At 34.2% G+C, this 15,253-nt stretch overlaps 1 protein-coding gene across 11 annotated transcripts in view; it reads left to right on the plus strand.

The window, feature by feature from the left end:
• ANKRD28 (ankyrin repeat domain 28) overlaps positions 1 to 15,253 on the plus strand; it is a 201,453-nt gene that overhangs the window by 77,456 nt on the left and 108,744 nt on the right. For 6 of the 11 annotated variants that reach the window (XM_045791700.2, XM_045791706.2, XM_045791701.2 and 3 more), the window contains one exon: positions 5,336 to 5,419. In XM_045791700.2, coding sequence (XP_045647656.2) covers positions 5,336 to 5,419 — 84 coding nt within the window. The other 5 variants (XM_045791703.2, XM_087870181.1, XM_045791699.2 and 2 more) reach the window with 4 other exon arrangements.

A 15,253-nucleotide genomic window follows, 5' to 3' on the forward strand; every position in this document is an offset into this window, starting at 1 on the left:
GGTTACTTTTGTTAGTGGGAAGCTAGATTAGAACACAGGCAGTTGGCTACAAAGCCTACGTTCTCAATCAATCACGGTGCTATTACTGTATTTCTTCTAGATAAAAATCTCTGGAGGTTATTATTCTTATAAGTGTAAAGAAATTTAGGCTCAAGGAATTTACCTTCCCAAGGGCACAGCTAATCAATAATGGAATCAGAATTTGAATTCCAGGTAGGCTGACTCCTGAGGCCTTAATTTTAGCTGTCATCCTATATCATTGTTTTATATCCTGTCAACTTCTGCATGTTAAGTTGCTTACCTCCTAGAGGTACAAAACTCATTTTACTGAACTTTAATGCCTCTTGTGTTTTCTGATTAAAGTGTGTATGTGTGTGTGTATATACACTCTTTTTAAAAAAATTAAATTTATTTATTTTAGAGAGAGAGAGAGAGCACGCACAATTGGAAGGGGCAGAGGGAGAGGGAGAGAGACTCTCAAGCAGACTCCAGGCTGAGTGTGAACTGTCATGAGGCTTGATCTCAGGACCCTGAAATCATGACCTGAGCTGAAACCAAGAGTCAGAAGCTTAACTGTCTGCACCTCCCAGGAGCCCCTATATATACTCTTAATATATATTATTCATATATACATATGAATTCCCTGTTGTCTTTTATAATTTTGCCACTCAATTCCAGAGTCTTGTGACATAATGGGATTCTTTTCAATGACATTGTTTGTTAAGTGGAAGAAAGTGGAAGGGGGAGTGTTTGTGCACGCATGGTGTATACGAAAACATAGTCCCTGCCTTCAAGGAGCTTGTGCTCTAGCCAGGAAAGACCTAAGTATGGAAATTGACCTAGAACAAGAGACAGGATGTACCTGTTTAAGTAGGTGAATTTATACACTGGATACTTAGGAACAAGTTAAAATTGTCTGTATAAAAAAAGATTTTGTTTGGGGTGGGGGAAAAAGAAACCCCTGAAGATAGAATATAGGATACTGTTACCATAGTGGTTTCATTTTCACATGTTTCACATATCAAGATGATATTTTTGATTTAGCCATGTGGAGATAGTTAACATCATTTTGTATGTCAAAATATTTGCATATCTTTAATTTGGCTTAAAACCATTTTGTGTTTTATAATACAACTATGTGAATTGTTAGCATATTTTAGTATCTTGATATACAGTTACGTTAGGATTACAGGGTTTTTTTTTTTTAATAGATTGACATTTAATGGTTTTTGTCTTAAATTCTGGCATTCTTATCTATATCATGCTATTTTTTTTAATGTTTTGATAAGTAAACTGGCTTAAACACACATGATAACACTAGCCCTGAAATACCCATTTAAAAATAACTTGTTTAGGAATTTTATGACAATAAATAATGTATTCCTTTGTTACCTAAACTTTTCATAACCATTATAGGTTACTGGTCTTTTAAGACTGTATAAGTGTATATAGGTTACAGTCTTTTAAGACTGTAAAAGTGTTTACAGTCTAGTATTACAGGTTGCAAAGATCTTGAGACAGAGTGGAAGGGTGGGGCGTACGTGTACAACGGTGTACACTCAGTGGGAGCAGAATATATTTGAAAGAGCAATGTGTGTGGAATTAGGCACTTTACTAATTTATATGCCTTTGGATAAAATACTTAATTTTTGTTTCTGTTTTTTTCCTCTTAATTATATGGAAACATAACAAGGTTATTGTATTAAATGAGAATGTTCAACATTTAGCGTATCATAAATGTTCAAAAATAGCTATTAGTTTATGAATAAAAATGCTAGTTGATAGGTGAAAGAACAAAGATTGAAGGAAAACCACTGTATTTTCTTTGTAATTTTTTGTTGGGAAATATCCGACTTGTTCAGTAAATAAAGAAGGGGAAACCGAACCATAAATTGGTTGTTTTGACACTTAATTTGTAGCTTTGGGGAAATTAACTTTATAGAGGAAGGAGAGTCTTTGCTTTCTTTATGTTACCCTGTGCCTTTTTGACATATAGAAAATTAATGCTAAGGACTTTAAACAATAGTTTTGTGAAGCTATTTAACAGAGTTTAAAGCTTTATTCCATTTCCACATGGGAAGGTGGGATTAATTTCTTCCGTGAAATTCAGATGATCCATAGAAGTTTCAATCTAGGACTTTTACATTGTGAAATTTTTGTTTTTTCTCTTTAAATATATGACCTGATAGATTAAATTCAACAACCTAGAAATTTTTAGTAAATCTTAAATTTCATTGTTTGAACTTCTTTGCAGTTTTGAACATAAATACATCTAGCTTATTAAAAAATGATCTTGGTAAAAACTAAGAATAAAAAGTTAGATTTGTGTTTTTATATTCTAAAATGTTTCTCCTTCATCTCTCTTTTATGGGCTAACTGCAGCTGTCATTATAGGGTTAAACATTTGCTATATTGTAACATACGAAAGCAGTTAAGCTGTTTGGAATTGTTTACTTGCTAAAACCAGTGTTAGTCAGCAGAGGCAGTACACCAGATTTCCTTGTGGCTTTTAGTGGAAAATGTTAAAAGCGCACTCATTTTTCAGTTATAGAATTTTTCAGTTTGATCTGGATTAGTCACAGAACTGGCATGAACCTTCTAATTGTGAAGGCTGTCCAAATGCACTATTTTTTTCTCCTGCTAGAGGAAGTTACATCCCGAGCAGTAGCTCAGATCTCTGGTAAGTGTAACATGTGAGCATTACTAGGCATTTCATCCTGCGGTTCTGCAGTCTTTGCTATTCAGACTGTTGCTCAGTTGGAATGCTTCTGTGGGGCCGATCCTGAGGTTCGGTAGATATTTTTTAAGGACCTACTCATTGGAGGTATCAGTGGCGTTTTGCAAGATCATCTGAGGAACGGGAAAGCATCTGAAATCTACTGAAAAGGATAACTGTAGCGGTTTTTACAGTGGAAGGAAACTATATTGGCACAGAGCAGATGATTGAATAAAGTAGTTGGCTCAAAGAAGATGCACAGTCTGCTGTTTTTTCCTGTGAATGAAGACTATTTAACGGAAGCTGTATTCATGTGGAGATCAAAGGAAACACTGGAATGATAAACTACTGGGCTTTTTTCTCTTTTTTTAAATGAAAAGCCTGAAGCAGTAATTTGAGCTCAAATGCCTTCTAATTCCTTCGCAGCCTGCCTGTTCCATTAGGATCCTCTGCTAACACTATTTCTGCCTGGTGCTGTGCCCTTTTGCTGGAGCAGCCACAGACAACTGCCTGATGGAGAAAGAATGAACGCTCTGCCTTGCTTATGCTATCGATGGGAATAAAGCTATCTGTGTTTCTTCTATTATATGGGATATCTGGATTAATCAAGCTGTATTCTAGTACCAAGAGTCCCATTGTCTCTTGTGGTCTGACTCATCGCATGTAAATGTACTGCAGCTTTGCTATTAATGCAGAGTGGTTTTTTTTTTCTTTCTTTCCCAAACACAGAAAGAATTGTCAACCTCTGAGCTTTATTTTAAGAATTTGTGCTGAGCTCTAGATATTTTTTTTTCTGGATAGTATCTACATTAAACCAGAAGCTGAAGAAATGAAGACAAGTTAGAAGTTGAAACAGAATAGTGAGATTTTTTTTATTATTATTTTCAATTATAAGCAAGTCAGCTACTGGTAACTATATGACCTTGCAGGCAAGAGTGGGTATAGCTGTAATCATCTCTGTCACAGTAATTGTTTCTCATTTCATTTTGTATTGTGTAGTGTTGTCACCCTAAACAATGATCTGTTTATGCAAGTAAATTTCTTTGAGACAGAGCAATATGACTATTTTGGTAGGGGAAAAATATTTTTAAATGAGCTTGTACTGGACTCCCGTTTTAGTTATTGAGATGTTGATGTGAAATTTCTTGCAAGTATTATAGTAACCCAACAGGAAATAATAGAATTTTCTTGTTTTTAGGAAGTTATGTTATGTAGTCATAATTTTAAACTTCAGTTTTTCTGATAGTACTTATTAACTTTAAAAAACCAGCTGCGCTGTTCAGAGAATGATCCCAAGTGTTGTACAGAAGAGGAGGAAAAACTACTTGTGCTCTTCCAACTGTGACTTTTATCACATAGCTTGGGATTTAGTATTTTAAAAGAGCGAATGAGTCGCGTGTGTATTGTTGTTTTGGAGGAGGTAGAAGATGAATCTCCTGCATTCATTTCTAAATTGCCACAGGAAAATAAATCCCTGCATTCACCACCTTCTGGAAGTGTATTGGTAAGATATGAGATGTTTACTGTCTTCTACTGAACTAGTAGGGTAAAATTTATCTTTTAAAAATAAACATAAGTTGGTTTCCACTAGTTTCATTAAAAACCCAAATAAAGCAATATAGGTATATAAATATGCTACAGTATTACTTGGCTATAAAATGCACACGTTTCTGATTTTTACTTCTTTAGATGTTTAGATAACATTTCAGACTTTACTTCATATCTTTTACTCTCTTAAAAACTTTTTTTTTAAAAATTGAGAATTGTACTTCTAGCAACTACGTTTCTGTTTTCATTTTGTGGTTTTAAAAACTGCTATAACAAGAATGAGGAACGGTATGTTTTAGGAAAGCTACTGCTAGCAATACCGAGGCACAGCCTTTTCTGTAATGAATTTTATGTATTTACATGTAGCACTTTTATATGAAAAAGAATCAGACTTCATCCTTAACCTTTTAATGTTGTTGTCAATTGGTTTCTTGTTTGACTAGTATAATATGATACCTTATCAGAGAGGCTGTGTTGTTAAGAAATTGTTATATTTAGATACACACATGTTTACCTCTTCATGTTTTTCAGGTGTATGATATTTTTTGGTGTTTGGATAGTAGTGATTTTCATCAATTGCCAGATTTTCTTTCTTGGATTTCTGTCTGTATAATGTGTAATGCTAACCCATGCAAGTTATTTAATGCCCCAAACAGAACTTTTCAAAAAGACCTACCTTCTTGGGCCTCAGTGTGGCCTAAGAATGGCTTGTTTGACAAGTTATGTAGATGTTGAGATGTCACACCTGTATTTTGGAAGAGACTTTGTTTTTACCATATATATACACATATATATATAAACAGAAGATTTCTACTCACACAAAGTTTGTGTTTATTATCTACCTAATTTTGGTTGTACTGAATTGATTTTTTTTAATAGGCCTTTTTTATTCAGGGAGGAATCCTGTACTTTCATATGATTTGACTTCATGAAACTTTTGGTTTATGTCAAAAACCAAATTGATTATTGTTGCTAAAGGGGAAAAATTTTAGATTTAAAAGTTATGTGGAAATATCTTTAGAATCATCCATGCAGTGTAATTAATATATTTGTTGTTCTCTTGTATTTCAGCCATCACTGGTGCAAGCTATATTTAATGGAGATCCTGATGAAGTTCGAGCACTAATATTTAAGAAAGAAGATGTTAACTTTCAGGTAAAACAATTAATTCACTGATACTGGCCTTAAATCTACTTATAAAAATTGTTTCCTGGAGTTATGATTTTGTTAAAAAGACATAACACAGTTCTGTAACAGTTGTTTTAAATGAGTGCAGAAGGGTCTTGAGGCAATTGCCTCAAAAGAAAGGGACTGGACATATATTCAGGATAAAAACTATAACACAAGAGAACTAGGAGCCTGTGAGGGTCCTTTGTTTCCCCAGCTTTTTACTTGGAAATTTTTCCACAGAAAAGCTGAAAATACTCTGAATACCCATATACCTTCCACATAGATCCAGCACTGATAACATTTTGCCACATTTGCTTTCCCTCTTATATTTACACATATTATAGATACACACACATGGTTTTTCTTTTTCTTTTGCTGAATCCCATTTGAAAGTAAGTTGTAGACATCATGACACTTCACTGTTAAATACTTATATGCATTTTAGATGAGGGTTCTTTTTTTGTGAACTTTAAAAGACATTTCTATTAAATTTATAATATATCTAATTTAATTATGAGATCAAATTTGTTTTCTGTAAATAAGCATTGTAAGCATTATACATAGACTCATCTGTTTGAGTCTCTCAGTAAAGAAGGACATATTTGAAAAGTCTCCAAACTGAAAGATATGGTGGATTTAACATTGAGGACTGACATGAGACACAGCTTTATAAAGTTTGGGTATATGGATAATATCCTCTGTGTTTCTCTAGTGGCCAGTAGTTTCTTTAATTTACTAAATTGAGGCTAAAAATATATAATTTACTGTAATAAGATCAGATTCATTAATGTGTGTTATTAATACTGGAAACACATTGACAATACATTTTGCATACATAATTCAGTCCTCTGAATTATTGGGGTGAGGAGGTCATGATTCATGAAGTTGCTATAGCAGCACAAAAACAGATGACCTAAAATGATTGGTAATTCTGTGAAAGCCTACAAATTCATCTCAGACTCTCATCTTTTCCTTCATTCTTTCATATAATACTACTGCGGTAATATTAAGTAGATATAAAAAGTATTTATCTTTTAAAAGTTGGATTATCCAAATAAATTTGATCTTCAGCTAAAATGGTTCATTCTAACATCAGGTAGTTACCAAACAAAACGCTATCATTATATATATTTTAAACCTTCCTCAGTGAATTGGCTTTAAGTTGATGTTTATTGGATACATGCACCTAATTCAGGATGTACATATTTGATTAACAGTGCTTCTTCCATGTCCAAGTGACTTTTATTTTTCCAAAAGTTTGCTATTTCAACTGCTGAATTTGTATATCCATTCTAAAAATTTATAAAAATAACTTCAAAAACCATAAGTTTCAAAAAGATGTTATTCTCAATTAAATTTATTTTTGAAAAACACTACTGTCACACTGACATGACGCTTAAATATATTTTATTACCTACAAAGAGTCATTTTATATGACAAAACATTGTTTTACTAAACAAATGTATACATGGCCTCTTAAAAGAAGTCAATCATTGTTTATCGGGGGCAAGAATAGAGGCTTACTACCATCACTGGTTATATTGCCATTCCATATATGGAGAAAATCAGCATTTTCATGGGAAGGCATAAAGGGGAAATAGTTGTTTGGGTAGGTGACCTAACAGAAGATTTTTGATTGCCTAGAAGCAGTTGAAATAGCAAACTTTTGGAAAAATAAAAGTCACTTGGACATGGAAGAAGCACTGTTAATCAAAAAGGTGAAACACAGTCAAAAATTTATAAAGGCAGAGTGGTATGTATATATAGTGTAGAGAACAATTGGAATATAAGTTATTAGACCTAAGTACTCATATTTTTTTACCGTATTACCTATAAATACTACTTGCAATCCATTTAAGTTCTTTGGGATTCACTTTTCTTTTGTAAAATGTATGGGGTTACAGTAATGGACTTCAGTGCTTTTTCCACTCCAAATTTAAGATGCTCTAAAAATTCTGAATGACCTTCTAATGACCTGCTTTTGCCCAGATGGTTTCATTTGTATTTCTAAATATACGGAGCCAAGGGCACCTGAGTGGCTCAGTCGGTTAAGCAACTGCCTTCAGCTCAGGTCATGATCCCAGAGTGCTGTGATCAAGTCCCACATAAGGCTCCCTATTCAGCAGGGGAGTCTGCTTCTCCTCTTCCTCCTACTCATGCTCTCTCTCTCACTCACTCTCTCTCTTTCAAGTAAGTAAATAAAAATCTTTATAAATAAATAAATGTAGCCAAAATAGTAATAATTATTATTATTACTTAATTTTCCTAGGATTTTTTCCATGTTGTGGAACCCAAATGATTTAGTCTGAAATACTAATAACACATTTCAGAGGAAAGGTCTGACTTTGTAAGAAAATTATTTTCTACACATAGAAGTTTTCTTCTATCCAGAGTGATAAAAATTGGTGTTAATTATGGAATTTTATTTCAGAGGCAGTGATATGCCTAAGCCTTCTTACGTTACGTGATTCAGTTCATACAACAATCTTGTTAAGTTTGTAGGTTAGCATTTCCATTCCACCAATAGTTAACAAAACTAAAACTCAGAAAAGTTGAACATCTCCAGGATCAGTAAGTACAGCAGAACAGGAATTTGAACCCATGGCAGACTTTATAGTAACTGGGGAAATAAAGTAAATTGGGGAAAGAGAAATATTTTTTCTTTTGTCAAATAGTGCCATAAAGCAGTGATGGTTCAAATATGGATTTTTTCCCCCTAAAAGCTATGGCCATGTTCTATGGATTCCTACCTTTTAAACTATAATATAAGTGTGATCCTAATTTTCATGATACCAAATGCTATTAAATGTCGGCATTGCAGATGAATGAATACATAAGCCTCCCTGGTGCCTAATTTTTTGGCTAGATAAAAACGTCATTCAAAGTAATATCAAACTAGGGATAATTACAATCTTAGCTAGTGCTGTTTTTAGTGTTTAAAACAGAGGAAAGCTTAGATTATGAGTGACCCTTTTTAAACACAAAAGAGTTGATTTAAGAGCTAATCAATAAGTAGATCTTGCCTATATTTATCATATAACTTAATATTTTTGAAAATGCTATTTGTATATTTTATTCGCTTCTGAATTTAGCATTGTCATTCAAAATATTTGGGGATTGATTTGCCAGTGTAGCCTTCCAAATTATTAACATCTTTTAAGCTTTCACAAATACTTTGTGGGATCATTGAAATGATGTTGATTTTACTTTGTCAGATGAAGTGCTCGGCATGTACACATACATACACATACCTATCACACAAGCAGATCATTAGTTTTCATTATTATTGTAATAATATTGTTGGCAGTAAACACAAAGTAGTAAACCCTAAGTTTACACAGATTGCCTGAATTCCATGCACCCCCACCCTTCACCGTGTTCTCTAGTCTTTTCTGGAAATTAGCAAGAAGTGCTCTAATCTTCATACAGTCTTTCATGTGGTTACATGTCACTTCTGGTGGCTGCCAGTATACCAAGCTATTGATGTTCCTAAGCTCTTAAAACCTCTTCACTCAGTTACTTGAGGTCCTGTGTACTCCCTATCCTAAAACTGTACACGTGTACACACTGTATGTATGTACATGGTCTTCTGAAGCTACTCACAGTTACTAGTATTGGAACCTGTAACTCTCAGCCCCATCTCAAGTGTACCCACCCAGCTTCCAGGGGGCTTCCATGGGATGTGGAGTAAAAAGGGGGAAGTGAAGAAGAGAGAAGAACCAACTCAATTACCACCCAGGAGAGAATTCCCCTATAGTTTCTCCAGGCCTAGAAATGGCTTCTCCTCTATTCTTTCCAGTGCTTCTAGATTCCAGCCTCAGATTTTTTAAATTTTTTTCACCAATGTTCAGTTTTCCCCAAAGATCTATAAATGAGTATATCTACTAAATGTCATTGTGACTAAATGGCTTTTGGGTGGTTCTGAAACAAAGAAGGTATTGTCTAAATGAAACCAGCTGTTTTTGCAGCTAGAAACTGATGGTGGCTTATTTTTATATTCCAGTCATGTGTTGTTTTTTATTTAGCATATACACATTTTGCATCTTCTATTTTTCATCCCCAGTATATTTGGGGAATGTATATTGGGAATGTGGTATATTAGTAGTCCTTATTAGTAATGAAAGCTTCCTAATTTTTCCTCATAGCCACATAGTTTTGCATTGTTTTTAATGTAATTCATTTTACCAGTCGCCCTTTTAGAGAGCATTTGGATTATTTTAAATCTTGCCAATTGGAAATAAATTGGGATCCAAGAAAACAAAAATTCTGCTTCAGTGGACATGCAGAAATTTTAGAGTGTATTTATTATGAATTATTAAACAAATTATTGTATTTCCAAATAGACTAAATGTAGTCTAAGTTCTTTGAAGTAATTTTACTGGACATGTATATATAAACAATGATATTTTTAATAGAGATGAAATGTCTTTACTTGTATACTCAGCAATAAAGCTCATGATTTTTTAACTTATTATTACATATAAATAAGCAATGATAGTTATATAGTATAGCAAAATGTCATAAATTCTGTCCTAAATTTCAGATGGAGCTGAAGTTACTAATTGGTCTGTGAGGTCTCAGCTAGCACCTCAGGCTTTTTTAAATTAAACTTTTAGTGAGGTATAATTAACATACAATAAATTGCATATATTTAAATTGTACTATTTCATAAGTTTTGGCATATGCATATATCTATAAAACCATCACCTTAATTAAGGTAGCTAACATTTCCATCACTCCCAGATGATTCCATTTGCCCCAACCTCTGATCTGTTTTGTCTCACTATAGGTTAATTTGTATTTTCTAGAGGTTTATATAAATAAAATGGTACAGTATATCCTCCTTTTGTCTAGCTTTTTTTTTCACTCAGCATAATTATTTTGAATTTCATCCATGCTGCATGTGTTAACAGTTTATTTTTTTCTTTTGCTGAGTAGTATTCCATTGTATCTATAAACACAATTTGTTTATCCACTGAACTATTGATAGACATTTGAGTTGTTTCCCTTTTCATCTATTACAAATAGAGTTACTCTGAGCCTTTCTGTATAAGTCTTTATATGAAGATAGTCTTTCCTTTCTCTTGGATAAATATCTAGTGGTAAGGCAGACCAATATGGTAGGTATATGTTTAACTTTTTAAGAAATTGCCAACTAGGGGCGCCTGGGTGGCTCAGTCGTTAAGCATCTGCCTTCGGCTCAGGGCATGATCCCAGAGTCCTGGGATCGAGCCCCGCATCAGGCTCCTCTGCTGGGAGCCTGCTTCTTCCTCTCCCACTCCCCCTGCTTGTGTTCCCTCTCTCGCTGTCTCTCTCTCTCTGTCAAATAAATAAAAATAAAATCTTTAAAAAAAAAAAAAAGAATTTGCCAACTGTTTCCAAATTGGTTGTATCATTATACGTTCCCACCAACAAGATATGAAAATCTATTTTTCCACATTGTCACCAATATTTGGTATGATCAGTCTTTTCTAATCGTAAAAATTCTAATAGAATGGATACACTGTATCCATCCCACAGTGTATCTCATTGTGGTTTTAATTTTCATTTCTGTGATGACTAATGATATTGAACATCTTTTCATGTGCCTCTTGGCAGTCTGTATATTCTCGGTGGTGAAATGTCTTTTCAAATGTTTCTGCTAGTTTTTTTCTTAATTGGATTGTTTTCTTGCTGTTGAGTTTTGAGAGTTCTTTATGTGTTCTGGATATAAATACTCAGTCTGTGGCTGTGTTTTCATTCTCTTAAGAGCTTATTTGAAGAGCAGAAGTTTTAAATTTTGTGATGTCCAGTTTATCAATTAATTTTTTTTATGGATCTTGGTTTTGGTGTTGTATCTAAAAAGATACCTACTTCAGCGTTGCATAGGTTTTCTTGTATCTTCCAGAGGTTTTATAGTTTTAAATTTCACATTTAGATCTATAATCTGTTTTGAGTTAATATTTGTATATTATGCAGGGGCGCCTGGGTGGCTCAGTCCGTTAAGTGTATGCCTTCGGCTCAAGTCATGATCCCAGGGTTCTGGGATCGAGCCCTGCGTTGGGCTCACTGCTCAGCAGGGAGTCTGCTTTTCCCTCTCTCTCTGTGTGCTCTCTATCTCTCTCAAATAAATAAATAAGTCTTTTAAAAAATATTTGTATACTATGCATGATACATACCAGAGTTCACTTTTTTAATATGTGGCTATATTCAGTTATTAAAATATTTGTTGAAAAGACTATTTTTTCACTGAATTGTCTTTATATCTTTATTAAAAGTCTGTTGTGAATGCCAATACCATACTGTTGTGATGCTATAGCTTTATAATAAATCTTGAGCACCAACTTTTCCCTTTTTCAAAACTGTTTTGGGTCGGTCCTTTGTGTTTTCATATAAATTTTAGAATCAGCTTGTCAATTTCTAGGGGCAAAATTGGAGTGTGATGATCTGTAGGTCAACTTGGGAAAAATTAACAGTGTATTTGTCTTCTGACCCATGAACAAGTTATAGCTCTCCTTCTATTTAGGTCATTTTTAATTTCTCTCAGCAAATTTTATAATTTCACTGTGGATATCTTTTATATTTTGTCAAATTTATATTTTATAAATTTTGTTGCTACTATAAATGTTACTTTATTTAATTTCAAAAAATGCTAAATATTCTGTACTGAGTTAAGCTTTTCTTGAGTACTCTGTCCAGTGCTCCAGGAAATACGAGTTTTTCACCCTAGTTGATGGGAACAGGACCCTTCCCTGTATGCAACCAAGCACTGTTCCTTCAAAATCCATCTATTCTCACTGGGGGTGATAACACCCCCAACTTGGCAAAATTTATTTTTTTGCTGTGGGTATGTATATATGTGTGAGAAAAAGAGAGATCGATCACATTATTACAAAGATTTATGGTCCTCCAAAGGGCCAAACTGTAGAGATTAGGCACACAGTAGTATTAAAATGTCATGGGGCAGTTAGGGAAGAAAAAAAAAAGTCTCAAAAAACCTCTTGGGTCAGGGTGATAAGGAGAAAAAGGTTGAGAAACATTGCTTTAATTACTTTGAATGCTTCTTTTCACCAGACTCAGTATTTTTATACACATGTGCTGTTTTGTACTTAGCTGAGTACACAAGGGGGATAATCTACAGATCTGTGGGATTTGCTAGCTGTACCAACCTCTCTCTCTTACTCTGTCCTGAGAATTCTAGCCCCTGTGTTCTTCCCAGACTGTCAGCACTGTCTCCTTAACTCAGGCAAATATGCCTATTAAAATATACATAACTCTGTAAAAGCCATTAAAAATAATTTTATTGGGGCGCCTGGGTGGCACGGCGGTTGAGCGTCTGCCTTCGGCTCAGGGCGTGATCCCGGCTATGGGATCGAGCCCCATATCAGGCTCCTCCGCTATGAGCCTGCTTCTTCCTCTCCCACTCCCCCTGCTTGTGTTCCCTCTCTCTCTGGCTGTCTCTATCTCTGTCGAATAAATAAATAAAATCTTTAAAAAAAATAAAAAAATAAAAATAATTTTATTGATTGAAACAACTGACTGACATTCCACTGGATGTTTTCAGATTTACAAAGGAAAAAATGGAAACTTCACAGGCAAAGAGGGCATGCTGGGAGCTGCCATTCATTGTTAAGAACTGCCTAATAAGACAAGTGTATAGTTTTTGATAATGTGGGGTTCACTTTTCATGCTGCCAGAATGGTGGCACATATAAACTATAAACAAGTCTAAATAGCTAATATATTGGTAATTATGTGTTAACCTGTAATAGCCAGTTAGATTTGGGAAAAGGAACTTCTTGTCCCATCACACCCCAAATCATGTATTCACAAAGAAAATGTATTTATTTGAATTGTGTAATTATAAATTATCTAGTATAAAACGAGTGATTTAATTAATAAATGAATTAGTAAATGAATATTTTTCATAAAATTACAGTGACAAAACCTTGAGATACATTTTTTCCAGTGTTAGAATTACTTGTTGACTAAAACATGTAAATTACATAAATATTTTATCTTATTTTAAAGATTTTATTTGTTTATTTCACAGAACAAGAGAGAGAGAGCACAGCAGAGAGAGAGAGAAAGAAGCAGACTCCCTGCTGAGCAGGGAGCCCAATGCGGGACTTGATCCCAGGACCCTAGGATCATGACCTGAGCCAAAGACAGACTCTTAACCGACTGAGCCACCCAGGTGCCCAATTACATAAATATTTTAAACTAATGTACCATTGTTTTCTTTGGTAGTTTTTATAGACAATTAAGGATTTGGATATTACTTACTGGGTGCTTGGGTGGCTCAGTCAGTTAAGCGTCTGCCTTTGGCTCAGGTCATGATCCCAGGGTCCTGGGATTGAGGCCCACGGCTGGCTTCCAGCCCAGCAGGGAGTCTGCTTGTCCCTCCCCCCCGCCTCGTGCTCGCTCATGCTCTTTCTCTCTCTCTCAAATAAACGAGCCTAAAAAAAAAAAGAATATTACTTACCAAAGTGATTTAAAGCATGTTCTCCTGTATGAGCTCAATAAATTAATAATAAATAATAAGTTAGTCATTTCAGAATACATTTATTTTTGTATATGAGAAAAAATACGATTTACTGAATGCTTTATGTCAAACTTTTATCATTAGTTTGGAAGATGAATGTGTACAGTGAGTATTTTGGTTTTTGTTTACATAGAAACTAGATTACTAGATTAATTTTTCAGGGTGTTTAAGATTGCCTTACACAAATTTCTGATAACATAATTTCTATTTTTATTCTTAATCCCTTTGGAGACTGAAATTGGTGGTTGGGGGAAGGGCATGGGTGCAAGGGGTGAGTAACTTCCTTTTTCAATTTTCAGGTGACTCTTTCATTTTCATTTTGACCAAAATGTGCCAAACCAACAAAGGAAGCTACTATTCTTGTTCTTAAGTTGAAATACCATGTCAGAGCCTGTATCTTCTGCCAATTTTTTTATATGCTTTTCCTTTTAGTTCAGTTGTATTTTAACTGATACTTTAGAAGAATGATTGAACACTCATGTGCAGTGTTTTTCTTTCTTTCAATCTTTTTAAAAATTGTGAAGTATAACACACTCAAAATAGTAAAACAAATGTAGACTACTATGAATTATTTAAATGTAACCTCTACCCAGATCAGGAAATAGAACATTGCTATTGCCACAGAAGTGCCCTTGGTGCCCATCGTATGACCAGAACTTTTTACTCCCACCCTGCAATGTGGCCATTAATCTGACTTTTGTGAAAGTCTCTCTCTCTCAGTTTTCTTTTATAATTTTGCCACCTAATTATTCCTCTCTAACCAGTACAGTTTAATTTTGCATGTTTTTAAATTAAATCTTAAAACATGTATTCTTTTGGTTCTGGGTTCTTTTGCATGACACTATCTTATTTCCAAAATTTACCTGTGTTATACGTATCTAATATTATTCATAATATTCCACCAGGTCCGTGTACCACAGTTTATCCATATTCTGCTATTGATGGATAGTTGGGTTGTTTCCAGGTTTTGCTTATTATGAACAATGCAGCTATTCATAAACATGCCTGTGTTGCACATGAGCATTTCTCTAGGGTATATACCTAAGGCACAGAATTTCTGGCAGATAGGCTATGCATATGTTCAGCTTAATAGAGAATACCATAGTATTAAACAATTTATACTTCCATGAGAACTGTATGAGATTTCTTGTTGCACCACATTTTCAGACACATTCTAGGTTTTTGGTTTTTGTCAGACTTTATTTAGCCATTCCATTTGTTATGTAGTAGTATCTCATCATTTGTAAAGTTTGAGTTTTTTTGATGACGGTGTCAAGTACCTTTTTATATGTTTGT

This window comes from Ursus americanus, chromosome 20 (genome assembly GCF_024610735.1).
Source record: "Ursus americanus isolate L20-20 chromosome 20, mUrsAme1.1.p, whole genome shotgun sequence".
In the NCBI taxonomy this organism is placed as follows: Eukaryota; Metazoa; Chordata; class Mammalia; order Carnivora; family Ursidae; genus Ursus; species Ursus americanus.